Genomic DNA, 16223 nt, shown 5'->3' with positions numbered 1-16223 from the left:
AGATTGTTTGAAGAAGGAAATTGCTGCTTTTGGCAGAGCCGTGCGGCCGGTGCCTTCTCCCGCTGGGCAGTCGTGCCGGCTGCAGAAGCCTCGTTGCTCCTTCCGTCTCTCCAGTGGATTAAGTGCTAACACAAGATGGCAGCTGCTTTTCAGAAAAAGTTAGAATGCTTCTAACATTTTAAAAAACATAACTGACACATATTGATTTTGTATTTACAGAATTACATAGTTTTATGTCATATTTTGTCTGCTGTTCTAAGAATGCTAAATGGGCTCCTAGTAAGTGAAAATTATGATTCATCTTCTAAATGTGGTGTTGTATTTTGTTTGATATCAATTTCAGAGCTGATGTTTTTGGAGACAAGTACGCTGATGAGAGAATGTGGAAGAGGCTTTTGTACAGTGTGCAAGAAAAATACTTAACAAAATTGAATAAGGTAAAAGCCTTTCCATTAATAAACTTTTCATCTGCGTGTTTTTACTCTCTAGCTCAGTAATATCACCTTTTAATATTTTCAGGAGCAATTTGGTCAAAGAATATTCTCTCTGCACCTGCCAACCTAAAACCGCCACTTACGGGTTTGCAGGTCACATCCCGTGGCTGCGGTGAAAGCTGCCCTCTGGCCAGGATGGTTTCCACAGCGATGAAAGGGACGGGAGACCAGCTCGACTGGGGGGGGCAGTCAAGGTTTCAGCCAGTGTTTGCCCTTAGAGCCACAGTCTCCCTGGGCTCCTTCGCTTAAAGGAGGAGGAACAGGCCTTTGTCCACTCTCTGTCAGCAACATGCCGGTTCTGTTGGGCCTGGGCCACATGTAACGGCATGATGAGCGCATCCTGGAATGTTGGCAGTTGCAGATGGGGCATCATGGAGCTGTGCAGTCAGGAGTCATTTTATTTCTGAAGCTAACTGAGCATGCCTCGATTGTAACATGCCTCGTTGTTATATTTGTTGCTTTGGTAAAAATAACTTGAAATAACTCTAATGTGGGCAACTGATGAAATACTATGTAGTTGTCCCTTACTAGAGTTTTTATTTAAATATTACCGAACATATTTGGGTATTCACTTTTTAATCATTCAAATATCTGAGTGCCTATTCTTTGCCAAGTGCTAGGATACAAAAATTAATCACAATTCTTGCCCTCAAGAAACCATCTTTCAAGGGAGACAATCAAAAGATAATGATAATCCTGTGAGGCTGATGCAGCGATTGAGAGATGCACAGGTCCCTGGCATAACAGAGAAGCGGGGCCTGCCCCACCCAGTGTCTCGGGGGGCCTCCAGGAGGAGGTGATGGCTGAGCTCAAACTTTCAAAGTATAAGTAAGAGTGAGCCAGCAAGGGAGTGAGGGGGAGGGAGTGGCAGGAGAGAAGGTTGAAGAAAGGCAGGAGCCAGCCAGTGGCCCTAATCGAGGATCTGGAACTTTTTCCTGTAGGTTACGGATTCTCAGTGCTGGCTGGGTGCTAGAGTCGCTGGGATGCATGGGAAACTGTAATCCCAGGCCCCACCTCTAGGGACGCCAACTTCACTGGGCTGAAGTGTGGTTTAAGCATCAGGCTTTTTACATGTTCTCTCCTGTGATTCTAATGCTCGGCCAAGACTGAGAATCACTTCAGTGGCGGGGTGGGGTCAGCTGGTGAGTGACGTGGTCAGGTTGTGACTTGACATCAGTCATGTAGCAGGTGGTTATGTTGAGGACAGATTGAAGGGAGGATAAGGCTAGGGGCCAGGATATCAGTTAAGGCATTTTTGAGTAATGCGAGTAAAAAATGACTGATTAAAGCTCAACAGGGGCCGGGCGTGGTGGCTCATGCCTGTAATCCCAGCACTCTGGGAGGCCAAGGCGGGAGGATCATTTGAGCTCAGGAGTTCGAGACCGGCCTGAGGAAGAGCGAGACCCCGTCTCTACTAAAAAAAAAAAAAAAAATAGAAATTAGCTGAACAACTAAAAATATAGAGAAAAAAAGATTAGCAGGGCATGATGGCGCATGCCTGTAGTCCCAGGAGTTTGAGGTCGCTGTGAGCTAGGCTGACGCCACGGCACTCTAGCCCGGCAACAGAGCGAGACTCTGCCTCAAAAAAAAAAAAAAAAAACAGGGAGGAGGCGTCCCTGCCGTCTTCATTGCGGCCCAGCCTGCTGGCAGGGTCTCCACAGGAAGAAACGTAACTAGACAAAAGAAAGTTCATGTCAAGAAGGCACAGCAACTAGGCACACGATGCCCCAGATATAAACCTACCTTTGCAGACATTTCAGAAAAGCTGCTGCACATTCAGCAAACATGTTGCAGGATCCATTGAAGAGCTGCCTGGGGCCGTGGGGTGACCCAGGGTTATGGGTCCCTGTGTGCTGTGTGTCCTGCCTGCACCTGACAGGGCGTCTGGGGGGATCTCTTCCTCCTTAGCTCCTCACTTGTCAGTGCACTTTGCACTGCCCTGTGACCTCTGTCTCTCTCTCTGTCTTTGTCTCTCTCTGTCTGTCACCCCCATGGCCAAGGCAGCCGAGCTGTGCCCAAAGCAGAGGAGGGGGTGTCCTGCCTCCTTTGCGAAGGGAGGCCACACGCCATTGGACCCCCCCTTGTGCTTCCCATCAGGCCCCACGGGGTGCTCAGGGGTCTCACCCCTCCTGCCTTCATCTTTGGTTCTTCCTCTCCCCAGTGGGCCCAGTGAGCTGCAGGAGGATGCAGGGACTGCAGGGCTGTCACAGGCACTGACGGAGCAGGGTTTCCCTCCTGGTGGTGCTGACCTGTCTGGCTGCCGAGAGCCGATCAGAAGCGCCGCCTCCCTGTCTGCCGAGCCTGAGGTCCAGTCTGTTCTGGATGGAGCAGGTGAGTCCTCCCGTGATGAAGCTGGTCAGTCTCACTGGCATCCCAGGTGGCCTCACTGTGCTCAGTCCTCTGCCTGGGCTGAGCAATGTCCCTGCAGGCTGACTCAGGAGACCCTGTTGGTTCCCGTCAGGTGCTTGGGCAGAGTTTCCTGCACAGAGGGGAGGTGGGTCTGAGAGCTTTGCCGTCTTCCCAGCACCTGGCCGTGTCTCTGCCAGCCTGGCCCCCACTGCCCTGTGCAGGCCGCAGATGCACAGGCAGGTCCCAGCCCCTGCAGCATGTGCACAGCAGGGTCTGCCTGAGTCTCCCCTGTGAGTGGCATCTCATGTCCCCTGCATGTCCTGGGCGGGGCCTCCACTCTGCAGGTGGAGCTGCAGCTCCATGAGACCCATTGGCAATCAACCAGGGGCTCCAAGGTCCTTGTCTCTCCCGCCCTGTCCCCAGGGTCTCTGCTCTCACCTTGGCTGTCCTGGGGCCCTTGGAAAGCTCCAGGCTCAGTCGCACAACCACCCCGCCAGGCCTGGGCTCCCGTGAGGAGGACGGGAGATGCTCAGACACAGGTCTCAGAAGGGAGCTGAGTGTGGGAGGGGACGGCCCTGCCAGGCATCACTAATCACGGGCCAGGAGAGGCCAGTTCTCCTCTGCAGTGGGGTCACAATCACAGAAGGCCACCTCCTGCGTGGCCTCCCTGCGATAGTGTGAACCGTGTGTGTGTGCAGTGCCCAGCCGGGCCCGGCAGCGGTGGCACAGGCGGTCTGCCCCGCCCACCCTCCCCCTGCAGGGAGAGCCCCGGCAGACACAGCACGAATGTCACCTAAATGACATGTGGATGTTTTAGCAAGGATTTTCTCCACGTAGCCATGCAACACCAGGCACGGAAGTCGGGAGTGTGATGGATGCTGTCCCTCGCCCTGTGCTGGGACAGCATCTCCGTCTCCGCAGCGTGGGTTGCGCAGGCTCCGCCCGGAGGGAGGAGGCTCTGGGCAGCAGCAGGAACGTGCCACATGCCCAGCCGTGCTGTAACCGTCCGCTGTGGGACCAGGCTGGGGAGACCTGGCTCTGCAGCCATTCAGGGGAGGGCGGGAAGAGGGTCCACGCAGCTCAGGGCCACCAGCAAGACCAGGCTGCGTGGACAGCCCCTCGGTCTGCGTCTGCAGTGGTGCAAATGGAACGTCCCCGTGGGAGGACAAGACTCCCCGGGGCAAGGGTGGGTTAGGGACACCTGTCTAACAGTCTATGGAGGAGGGTCCGGAATCCGTGAGGGCCACACGGCTGGACACAGGAGAAACCTGACAATGATCACCCTTGACATTCGACACCATAGTGTGGTGACGCCCAGCTCAAATATTTGAATGACCTAAGGGAGCCGAGGGGAGATGAGCTTTGTGACAATCATGAGGCTAAATAAGTAAAAACGTGAAGGAGCCTTCAGGGCGTCAGGAGTTGGCCACATTCCCAGGAAGGTTCCAGACCACCACGATGCAGGGAGGGAAAGGCAGGTGGGGAGGGAGTGAGTTCACCTCCAGGGACAGTAGAGAAGGGACCAGGTGACGTGCTGGGTCCTGGGGGAGATTCCTGCCTCAGTGCCCTTCAGTCCTGCCGAGTGTGCGACGCTCGTCCCTGGGCTTCACAGTTCCTTCCACAGACAGGCGTGTCGGGGGGAGATGTTTCCCCAGGAGCCCAGCAGGAACTCTCACCAGCTCTTAGTGAGTGTCCCACTGGAGTGACGGTTCGCGGTGGCAAACTGTGCCTTCAGTCACTATGGGGGCCACCAGGCCGAGGGAGGAGCCTGTGCACAAAGACCTGGATGCTGGAAGGTCCCTGGTGCAGGGCTGGGGGGGACAGCCTGACCCCAGGGGACGATCTGCACAAGGACAATTTGGGGGGAAGTGATGTTGGGTGAGAATGTTGGGCCACAGTGAGCAGGACCACAAGGTGGGGGGGGTGACGTGCGTCGTGTCGTGGGCCGTGGAGAGGAAGGTCTTGGAGGCAGAGCAGGACGTGGTGAGAGGACTCTGGGGGCTGAGCCCGGTGAGGGACTGACAGTGTGGAGGTGGCAGCATCAGGGTCCCAGTCGGGAGGACACTGGGGAATCCAGGCGGTGATGATGAGAGTCTGACACAGTGTGAGCTCTCAGGAAGGTGACACAGAACACTTGGGGGTATCTAAGTTTGAGTGTCTTCCCCTTTTGCCAGCAGAACCAGGGAGCCCCTCGGCTTCTTGCCATTTTCTCATGCAGCCACCAGAGGGCAGTGTGGGACTGCTTATGACAATGCCATTGTTCCACTTCAATACTTTTTTTACAGGTTAGCATTCAGAATGACTTCTACTGTCTTAGAGAATTTTTTAAAAAATGTTTACTTGCTATTATGCTTTAAATCATTTGGAAATAATGAAAACTTCGTAGAAGAAACAAATATAAGTTTATCCCACTGACTGGAAGATCTCTTTACACATGTAGACATGTAAAATTATCAATCAATGAGTCAAGGTGGATCTTAACCAAACAAAATATTAAAAATTAACTCTATGGATAAAATAATTAAATTTAAGAACTAAAACTAAAGGTCTTAGAAGAAAATGTAGGGGGAAATCTTTATGACCTTGGATTTGACAGTTTTGTAAACATGTCACCAAAAGCTTTAGCAGTAAAAGAAGAAAGAAAAAAACAGATAAATGGGGCGCCAACAAAATTAAAAACTTTCCTGTCTCAAAAGACACTCACAAGAGATTGTAAAGACAGCTCATGGGATAGCAGAAAATACTGGCAAATGATAAACCTATTAAGGATTTTATACCCAGAAAATATAATGAACTCTTATAATTCAAGTACAGAAACACAAACATCCAACTAAAATGGGCAAAGGAATTATATAGACATTTCTCCAAACAAGATACATGAATTGCAAAGAAGCACATGGTAGATGGTCAACAGCATTAGATATAAGGGAAACGTGGAAGAACCCAACAATGAGACCCCAGTCCACACCACTAGGATGGCTATAATTAAACAGCATCAATAGTTGTGTGAGTGCTTGATTGAGGTCAAAGCCTGGATGAATCCTCTGTGACGTGGGGCTTTGCCTCTGGGCTCTTGGCTCTGCACATATTTCATCTTCATTGGAATCATTACTTTTCTCTTTCTTCTCACACTCATTGCTTCTTCCTCTTCCTCCTCACGACAGCACCTTCCCTCAATGGCTTGGGACATGCTTCCCACCCAAATTGGTCTCACACTGACCATGGCATGGTTCCCACTGTCTCCCGTGGGGGCTGCCCTCGTGGTCTCAGGCTCCTCGGGGTCCTCTGTGCTGAGCTGACTTCTGCCAGTCCTGACTGCTTTCACCTCACCTGGATGGTTTAAGGGAAAGTCCAGGACTGCAGAGAACCAGAACCAATCTCTGCCTGGGCTATCTCCAAGGGGGAGAAAATCAGAGGGATGTTTCTAAAACAATGACCCACATGAGAGCTGAGGTTCCCCAGCAATTAAATCAGAGGGAGAAACCTAAAGGAGAATGGAGGAGCTAAAAGCCAGGCTGGGGAAGTGGGGTTCCCACTTGTGTCCCCTACCAGGTGGGACACCTTATGTGGAAAAGGGGACAGTTCCCAAAGGAAGGCCACCATGGACATGGACGTGGTCTGCTCTAGCTGAGTTGTTCCTGTGGCTATCAGAGTTCTGGGGACCTTTTCCCAGGATGTGCATTTAATGGTGGCCTTTTTTCTTACGTGAGAATCTCTAGGGATATTTCTCTGAAATAGATTCCTGGGCCTTATCTCCAGAGATGTTTTAACAAGTGTCCCAGTGACTCACATGCATGTTCTTTAGCTCTGTGTCTAGTAAAGTCCGGGATGCCTTTCAGATTCATGTTATTCTATTTAACCATCCCAAACCCTAGTGGTGACTGCTGCCCTATTTTCCACATGAGGATTATAGCCTCAAAGAGGGTAGAGAAATTCTCCTTTGAAGCATCCCTGGCCTGCGAGAAGGTGCATTTGAATCTCAGATCTGCTGAGCCGAGGCTGTGCTGCTGTTGCTTCTGCACTGACCCAGGATGGAATTTGGCTGGGACGGTGGTTGGGATGAGAGGTCTTTGGTAAAAGTGAATGACTCTTAGTGACGGGGAATGATTCACTTGATTAGTACTGACTGTTTACCGTAGCAGGTGCTTGTGGGGACACTGGAGACCTGTCATCACCAGGGCGGACAGAGTCCCTGGTCTGCTGAAGATCATCTTCCTACTGAAGAGATTATAGATAATCACCTAATATACTTCTTTTGTGATTCTGTTACATATAATTTATCCTTTGTGTTTCTTTGTCACCTGAGACCAGTCATTGATTGAAAACTGAGTATAAATAATAGAACTGGATCAGGCATAGTGGATCCAGCCTGTAATTTCAGCACTTTGGGAGGTCTAGGAGACAGATCACTTGAGGCCAAGAGTTCAAGACCAGCCTGGGCAACATAATACCACAGCATTTCTACAAATAATATTAACAATAATAATAATAAATGAGCTCTGGGTACTGGTGGGCACCCGTTGTCATGGCTACTCAGGAAGCTGATGCAGGAGGATCCCTTGAGCCCAGGAGTCTGGGGCTGCTGTGAGCTGTGTTCATGGCCCTGCACGCCAGCCTGGACGACACAGCAAGACCCTCTTCTTAAAGAACAAAATATAGGGCTAAGAACTATAGAACTGTGATAAAAGATATGTCCCAGGATGGAGACATCTGAGATGTTTTAACAGTGGAAATAGCCATGTTGGATCCCAAATCCCAGAAACAGAGATGTGAGTTCCTGGTGGTAGAGCTCGGTGCTTTGGACAGGGAAGCTGAGGCCCAGGCTTGTGAGGTGGCCCTGCTGCCAGCAAGGGGTGAGGGAGCTGGGGAGAATCTCTTAGTCCTTCTGGGCCTCAGTTTCCCCATCAGGAAGTGAAGGTTCCAACTGCACCTCTCCCAGGGACCTTCCTGCCGGGTTTGCTCTGAGTCTCTGTGGGCAGAGCTGTGGTAAAGGTGCCCTGCGACCCGCAGTGGAGACCTGACCTTGGTCCCTACTGTGACTATCTCCTGCAGGGCCCTGAGCTGAGGCCACACCCTGAGAACTCAGAACTGAGGGAGCAGATGGAGGAAGGGGAGCCGGCAGGTTGGGGGATGAGAATGACCGAAACAAGGACACGGGAACGGTGGTGCAGGTGGACACACACAGGGTGAGAATGAGGACAAATTGGGTTTAGAGATTAGGAGTCACTGAGAGACGCCTGTCATCACCCAAACCCTCCAGGGCCAGCCTGGACAGAGCAGTGGGGATGGGAGAGGAGCTCAGGGCACTGGGGTCCTAGGCACCTGGCCAAGGACACCCACAGGCTGGACTCAGAGCTGGTTCACACTGAGGGAAGCACCAACCCCAAGAGGAGGAAGAAGTGACCGTGAGACCCTGCCCAGCTCCAGCAGCCTCGTCCTTGGGGCTGCCCTGGCAGTGGACGCCCTCCAGGTCAGGGTGGGCTGAGCAGGAGAAGGGTGGACATGCTGCTCTAGGCCAGTGACCCGGGGACAGGGGACCCTTGCACATGAAGTAGTGACACTTGGCTATTCTCTGTGCCTTTCAGTTGAGAAAGGTCTGGTGGCAGCCCAGGGAACGGGCGGAGAGGTCACAGACACGTCATCCCCATGACGCAGTGAACAGGAAGGGAATTCCTGAGAGCAGTCCCGGTGTCACCAGACCCCCACAGGGGACTGTCCCTGAGTTCTGATACTGTAGGGCAGGGGTCTCTCTACAGAAGGAGACGTGCAGCTCCCTGGCAGGAAGGAGGGTGTCTCTCACAGAACACTCAGGGAAGGAGTGTAGACGGGGTGCTGGAGTCAGAAACCACTTTTATTCAGTCACTGAGGACCACTGCGGGGAGCCCCCTGGTGCCGGGCCTGAGTGGGAACCGTGAACACGGAGTTGGTGAAACTGTGTCCCGGCATCCACGGAGCTCTCAGACCGGTAGGCCATGCATTGTGGCAAGTGTGGTCACGGTGAGGGAGGGTCCCATGGGGTGTGGGGGTGACCTCAGTGGCTGTCCTGGTCCCCCTTCTGTTTGTTTCCAACAGCTGGTGGGCCCTGGGTGACAACACTCCTGACCTCCCGGGACACCACCAGCATCTGCCTCCAGGTCGTGTCAAGGTCAACAGAGCCAAGGTCTCCAGGGGGAACTGCTGACTCCGTCATGGCCACCTGGAGACACCATGAGGCCAGTTCAGTGGGACCCTTAAGTCCATGTCTGCCAGGAAGGTGACGCTGGTCCCTGTTCTTGTGGGTAATTACATGTTTCCATACCTTCCTAATCTCCCATCACATCAAAATTAATTAAACGATGACTCTATTTTTAGAATTTCAGTAGCTCATAATTTACTCTCAGATCTCGCAGTAAAGAACGAGTGTGGAGGGAATAAAGCTGCTTCCGTGTTTGCAGGGAACACGCAGGGACTGGGGCTGGACTGGCTTTCTGCATTCACAGGCTCGGGGAACATCGTGACTCTTGTGCTCAGAGACACAGAAATGTCCCACACCCTTGTTTCACTGTCTGTCCACCCTGTCCCTGTGTGAAAAATCCGACATCTGTGCTCACCTAGGGACGCTGAGCTAAGTCAGTTGAGCTCAGCGAGGGCAGTTCCTGATCCCTGTGGGTAGTGTCCTGTGCTCATCACACTGGGGGGCAGAGGACAGGAGCTCCGGTCCCCACTGAAAGGAGCTGAGAGTTGTCTGCTCTGAATTCAGCCAGAGGTGTGTGTAGGTGGGGAATCAACAGCTCACCCCCTTGCTCCCCTGCTGATGAGGAAGAGGATGATGAGGAGCAGTGACGGCCCTGGGCTTTATGCACCTCCTCCTGACTCATGCCCACACCATGTGGAGAACGTCCTGCAGGGAGGGTCCAAGCTTCCTTTGTCACAGTTGACTGTCACACATCCTCAGCATGGCTCCTCTCCATGTGTGTACGTCACAGATCATATCTAGATTGTAGCAGCAAGAAGAGAAGCAGCGCAGTGACGGACTGGAAATCCTTGCACGATGTCTGGTCAGGCAACGGGTCTCTACAAAGGTCAAGAACCTGCTCAGAAAGTGACGCTTTGCGGAACACACGGATGAGCCGGGTCCAGTGTCCTGTGGTGGGAGACACCTGACTGCATCTCGCAGCACCTGGTGACTTCAGGAGCAAAAACACTCTCCACTTGCCCCAAATGGTGGCCCTGTACACCAGATCAGAAGGTCTTTAATGCAGCAAATAAGCTGGGAAAATGGCTCTGCTTCTACGGCCAAGGAATGACATGGGTCTCCTGGGGATGACACAGCAGGAAGCAGATGGAACTTAGCACAGTGGCCACAATACAGCACATGAACTGGCTGCCTGCTGTGGAGCTGTGAGTGAGCTGCTTAGAGAAACAGAAATATTATCTTTTCAAAAACTGTGTTTGGTTGAAATGGGGACCCAGTGGCCACTGGGGCTTAACATACATCTCATAACTGACATCATCCACAGTGTAGTGTGGGGGTGTTTTAGGGTGGAGGGAGACACTGTCAAACGTGGCCGAGCAGTCCTCCTTCCTTCACTCTGACATGAACGCTCGGGGCCCACGATGACATGAGTTCCTCCCTCAACTCAGGCAGGTCCAGCAGGTGAACTGCAGAGACCTGGGCCACAGGGCGTCTCCCAGGTGTCAGGCTCACCAGACCTGGGTGGGACTGGAAGCCAAGAATGTGAGGAGGTGGCGCAGGGGTCCCTCTCCCCTGCCTGCCTGTCCCTCTCAGCTCAGCCTCACCTGCTGTGTCCCTAAACCACATTGCATGTGGGCACCATGGAGGCTCATCACCCCAGCCAGAGTCATGACCTTGACCTTCCCATGTTCAGTTAGTGGAACACAACCACAGCTCAACCGTTTCAGGTCAACACACAGAGCTACAGAACAAGGTTTCATAAAGGTGCTCTGGATCCTTGTCCTGTGCAGCATGTGAATGAAATGACCAAAAATGTAAAACCTGCCATGAGGTTGACAAGTCTTTTCAATAGAGATGGTCACGTCATGTATTCAAGCACCTGCACATGAACTAGTTTAATCACTGATGGCTGGGAAAGGGAACACAAGGAAGTAGAAAGAAATCCATTAGCAGCAAATATGAAGTTTAATGTTCAGTGAGAGGAAGTAACAACCCAAAGCACCCCACACACGGGAGGACATAGGTGGTGGGAGGTCACACGTGACGCAGGTACAAGGAGAGACACAGCCCCCTGTGAGACGACTGAAGCCAACGTAACCCTGGAATGCAGCAGGGACACTCAGACAGGACAGAATTTTGTTCTATACTTTCTAATGGATTTGGAGGGATGGGAGAAGATGCAGAGAAGAAAGTCACGAGAGATTTACATTTTTACATCGCAAAAGTTTGACGTTATTTAATTTAGGAAAAGTCGTAAGATCTGTTTTCATGGTAAAGAAATGGTTGGGTGACTACACAACCATGAAGGAAATAAAACTGGGGGGGAAACTGTTCCTACCTAGATATTTCCGTACAGACATGGGAATGGACAAGAGGAAACGTGCTGAGATTTACTGAGAAATGAAGGGGTCTGTGGCATGAGCACGTGTCTACACCACTCTGGAGCATGGCTGCTCAGGGGGTGTCCCCATCAGTGGTGTCCCCTTTAGGCCAGACCACCTGGCTTGTGCATCGGCATGGCCCAGGCACCTGGGGGGCAGGGCTCCTAACATTCCGTGCACCCGCACAGAATTCTGTTATGGCGACTGAAGACCATTACGTGGCTCGCTGAGCTCCACTGGCTCACTTTTCTTGGGCTCTGAGCTATAGTCAGTGACTTCAGCTCTGAGCTCCGGCGTCCTGAGCCTGATTGACTACAAAGTGAAGGACTGTTGAGTGCTGTGGGGTGTGGATCACGTTTTTCCAATAGTAAGTGAAGAAGTCCAGTGTTGGTCCTCCCTCAGTCCTGATGAAACCTATTGGATTTGATTTGTTGTTCACCCACCGTGTGTTTGGGTTTCTTCTCCCCAGTCCCAGGCTGTGCCTCTCCTGCCACAGCGGCCAGCATGGCAGGGTCCCTCTGCTCTCTGTCCAGGCAGAGGGCACAGATGGACATCTGGGAACAAAACAGGGAACTGCGCTCCCAGCTGGTGGAGGCTAAACAGCAGGTTCTGGACCTCAGGGAGAAACTGGACATTTCCGAATCAACTGCTTTCTCCCTGGCCAACCAGCTGCGGAAATACAGTAAGTTCTGTAGGTTCACCATGTTCAGTGACAGATGGTTGTGTGTATTCTCTCTGAGGAAATAAAGTTTCTAGACTTGGTGCTTCTCTTCCCTTTATCAAAATAAATTTCATCCTGCTATATTCCCAAGAAGGGAAAAGGGGGTATTTTAACCCTGTTTTTCTGAGGATGGAGAAACTGAGGCACACAGAGTTTGGCCATGATTCCAGGTGAGGAGTAGGGTGGGGCATGAGGTAAAATGTCAGTTATTTATTTCTGCAGCTTCCAAGGAAGTGCCTGTGATTTGGGCACAAGCTACACCTGTTTTTCTTAGGAGCCTGTGTACTGCACAAAATCCTGCAGTCACATAACGTCACTGTGGTTGTAATTTCTGGGACTGATGAGCTTCCGTTCAATTGTGGTGAGGCCCAACAGGAAAGCACTGAGCTGCCCCCTGGGGAAGGTTGGGATGGACACAGCCCCTGCTTCAGAGGAGCTTCCAGAGGAGCGTGCTCCTAATGGCAGTTGTGACAATCCTTAGTGACCCTGTCCAGGGGGCTGACCCTGGTGGGAGAGAAGCTCTGCATCCTGGGACACCAGTTCTACTTTGAGTCCAAGAAAGTGATTTGAAACTTAGCTGGAAGGTAGATGGTGCTTCTGGTTATGTCAGGGACACTTTCCCACCTCTGTGTGTCCCCTGAGCTGGGGAACCTTCAGGGACACAGGACAGCCAGCAGGTGCACGTGGACCATGATGGCCTGATCTAGCAGATGTTGGCCCACGTGTGAACAAGGGATGAGGAGGACAGCAGCAGCCCCTGTGACAAGCAAAGCAGTGTGTGGGATGGGCCCCCACCCCCACCCCAGTGCGCCTGGCCACTGCCAGCCCTTGTCCTGCCCAGAAAGAGAAGCCTGAGCGACTGAGGGGTCCTGGGAGCAGGGCACGCGCACAGCAGCAGGATTGGAAGGAACCTCGCAACTCTGAGGCTGAGCTTGCATCCTTTTCCTCCAAATTATTTTCCAATAAATGAGAGGATTATTTTTAATCAAAAGGAATTAAAGAGAAGATTAAAAATTGAAGCCTGTTATGGAGGTGAAGAGATGAGTTCTGGGAAAGGACAAACTGTGTTTTATTAACACCTTTCCATCTAATCATAACATAAGCATGTGAAATACTGTGAAGAGGAAGAACATGGAAGAAGGCTGAAGACCACGTGTACAGCAGGGACCCTGGGAATGTCTCCGGGCACCAATGCAAGTTGTTTGTCTATGGTGTGCCTCAGTTTCCTCCTCTGTTTACATGGTGCTATTGTATCACCTATTAATTGGAGTTGCAATGATACATTCATTAATTCCTGTGTCGCTTTTACAGCAGAGCCTGACAAGAGGAGCCACTGTGAGCTCGCAGGTCTCTCACTTCCAGTGTGACCCGAGCCTCACTAGTGTGTGGGAATTTTCTCTCGGGTCCTCGTGGTCTAACGCCTGATGTCTCCCACAGGCGCATCCGGATGCGATTTCCACCTGTGAGAGGCTGGTGCACTCTTTGCATTCCCAGCACGAGGGACCCACAAATCGTGGGGTCCTCAGGGCCTTCCTAGCTGTGCAGGTGTCACTGCATCGTGCCCAGTTCAGTGATTTCCGTCACAGGCTGCAGCTTGGTCACGAGGCCCGTGATCAGAGTCAGACCTTGGGGGAGAGAACTCTGACTGTCCTAAATCCCAATTCGATTTTTGCCAAGTACCTTTATGTGCCTTTCAGCTTCTCCTTCCTCATCTTGCAATAGGAATTCTCAATGCCATGGAGACGGGAGGGTGAGAATTAAAGGTGTAGAAATCCCCACATAAGACCTGGGACTGCGGACACTTTGGTCCCTTGGAGGGACCCTGCCACCTCCCCTGTGGGCAGTGGCCACAGCTTCCCACTGAGGCCAGCGTGTGTATCTTTCTCAGAGTGTGGCAAGTTCAGGGATGTCCTGGAGTCCGTGCTGGGGGTGAGGCTGGACTTCTGGGAGGAGGAGTGGGCAGAGATGCCGACCCTGGAGGACGAGCTCAGGTAAGGCTGCTGTGTGTGGGGCAGACAGGGGGACGTGTGAGTCTCTGATGTGGGCAGCTCAGCTGGGACATCTAAGAGCCCACCTTGCCAGGGCAATGGCAGGAATGCACGAGGCCGGCATGTTTTTCACAGATATTAATAAAACAAGATGAAAACAAAACTAAGGATGTATTCTGGCCCACAACTGTGACTCAGAGCCAGGTTTTCTCCTTCCAAACAAGAAGTTGTTAGGGTGAAAGTCACGTAACATAAAGGTAACCAAAGGACAGTGACAACTCAGCAGCATTGAGTGTAGTCACACTGCGCATTCAGGTGATGGAAACACTAAAAGCCCTGACTCCACACTGTGCGATATATCCCTGTAACAACACTGCACTTGGACCCGTCACAGACATACAATTAAAACTTTACAGTGTTGTGCAGTCATCGTCCCATTCACTCTGAATCACACTCACCCTGACTGAATGTGGCTTCTGAGACTGTTACCCAAAGAACATTGTCCCCTTGGCCTGGTTATCCTCTGTCTTTCATGCTTTCAACTGGCCCCAGCTGGAGCTGGCACATTGCTTCCTGTGGCTGCGTGTCCAGTCTCAGCAGAACGTGCTGGGTGTGTCTTCACGTGGAAAAGGCCTTGGCCACAGTGAGGGACTGAGGGACACCGTTGTGAAGCCGATTCAGGAAGACACCTGGCTCCTCTACAGAAGGAAACAGGAAGGGAGCATCAAGGATCTCACAGGGACACTCTGTGACGCACGGGAGGCTTTCCCTGCACATTCTTCTCTCTCTTTGCCACAAGCAGGTCACCAAATACGTGCTAGAATTGCACTTGGAAGGCTTCCTGGGGACACCTTCACAGAACTGTCTGCTACTGTGCATATACTCTATTGTCAACTGTGCCTTTTCATATTTGCTTTTGTTCCCACCATAGGGAAGCCAACAGGCTCATTGACCAGCAGGCCCGAGAGCTGACCCGATTGAGGCAGGTGTTGTGAGAGGGGAGAGATGGCTCATTTCTCCTCAAGCAGCACCTGCAGGCCATCCTCCTCCAGGACAATCCTGACAGCTGCCAGGGCCAGGACCTCCGTGAGCACCTGGCAGAGGGGCGCAGGCTGGCAGAGCACCTCGCCCACACGCTCAGCCCAGGTGAGTGGCCACAGGCCCTCAGGACTCTGAGCTGCTCCCAGGTGCCAGCTCGCAAGACACTCCACTCACAATGTGGCTCTTCACCCAGCTGTCCTGGTTTGCACGTCACATTTATGGCCAAGACAGGATCAGGGCTGGCCAGCGGGAGCAGAGGACAGAATACTCAGGGTGGAGGTCCCAATGTCCCCACTCTGTCCTTCCTCCTGATGCACCGTGGCCTTGAACTTATCAATTCTTTTTTCATGGGTTTTGCTTTTGTGTGTTGTGTCCAAGGACCCAAATCTAGGTGACCAATCCCAAGGATTTGTTCTGTAAAATTGCATTCAGTCAAAAGGCCACACTCAAGGATCTGGAAAGACACATGTGGCCCCAAGGTTCCCCACTCCTCAGTGGACCTTATACATATGTAATTAGCTTCATAATTAAGAATGTCTTTTTTGAGCTACCTTAAATCGCATTGTGTATTAATTTGAAATTCCAGCTCTTCATTGCTGATATTTAACTCATCAATTGATTGCATATATTAGCTCTGTATCCTGCAACCTTGCTACCAATGGCTTATTCATTCCAGAAGCATTTTGTTGGTGCCCTCATTGCTAATTCTTTGGGATTTTTTAATATAGACATTAGCTTTTATTTCCTTTCTTTGTCTTATTGAAACAATTAGACCTTCCAGTGTGATGCTCAGTAGGAGTACACTTCTGAGGGTTTGGGCACTTCTGTGACTGCAACTGCCTATTGTTTTATTTCTCAAATTTCTGCAGACTCATACTCCAGCAATTGGTCAATTATGCCTTAGGTTTTCTTACCATAGAAACGGTCCACATGTAGAGATATCTGCTGGTGTTTGTAGGGGTAGTGTGGAGCTACTCAATGTCTGACTGGACATTTCTGAATTTCTATGCAGAAAACCACAAAGATCAGGAGGAGGAGAAGGAAGAAGAACCACCAGCCCCCAGGTAGCAATGA

The 16223-nt window shown here is 51.6% G+C and overlaps 1 protein-coding gene across 6 annotated transcripts; it reads left to right on the top strand.

Moving 5' to 3' along the window:
- The first annotated feature begins 346 nt into the window (after window positions 1-346).
- LOC123629903 (putative neuroblastoma breakpoint family member 5) lies at window positions 347-15244 on the top strand. 6 transcript variants are annotated; one of them, XM_045539276.1, is made up of 7 exons: window positions 347-437; window positions 2656-2825; window positions 7896-8808; window positions 8978-9121; window positions 11869-12081; window positions 14009-14111; window positions 15040-15244. In XM_045539276.1, the coding sequence occupies exons 4-7, from the start codon at window positions 9082-9084 to the stop codon at window positions 15101-15103; spliced, it is 420 nt and encodes a 139-aa protein (XP_045395232.1). In that variant the 5' UTR covers window positions 347-437; window positions 2656-2825; window positions 7896-8808; window positions 8978-9081; the 3' UTR covers window positions 15104-15244. The 6 variants fall into 6 exon arrangements, with proteins under 6 accessions (XP_045395232.1, XP_045395228.1, XP_045395231.1 ...); XM_045539272.1 differs by having other exon boundaries at window positions 8916-9121; XM_045539275.1 differs by having other exon boundaries at window positions 6986-8808; window positions 8916-9121.
- The last annotated feature ends 979 nt before the right edge of the window (window positions 15245-16223 follow it).

The sequence above is a fragment of the Lemur catta genome, unplaced genomic scaffold (assembly GCF_020740605.2).
Source record: "Lemur catta isolate mLemCat1 unplaced genomic scaffold, mLemCat1.pri scaffold_62_ctg1, whole genome shotgun sequence".
Classification (NCBI taxonomy): Eukaryota; Metazoa; Chordata; class Mammalia; order Primates; family Lemuridae; genus Lemur; species Lemur catta.
This window is presented reverse-complemented; position numbering and strand designations above follow the sequence as displayed.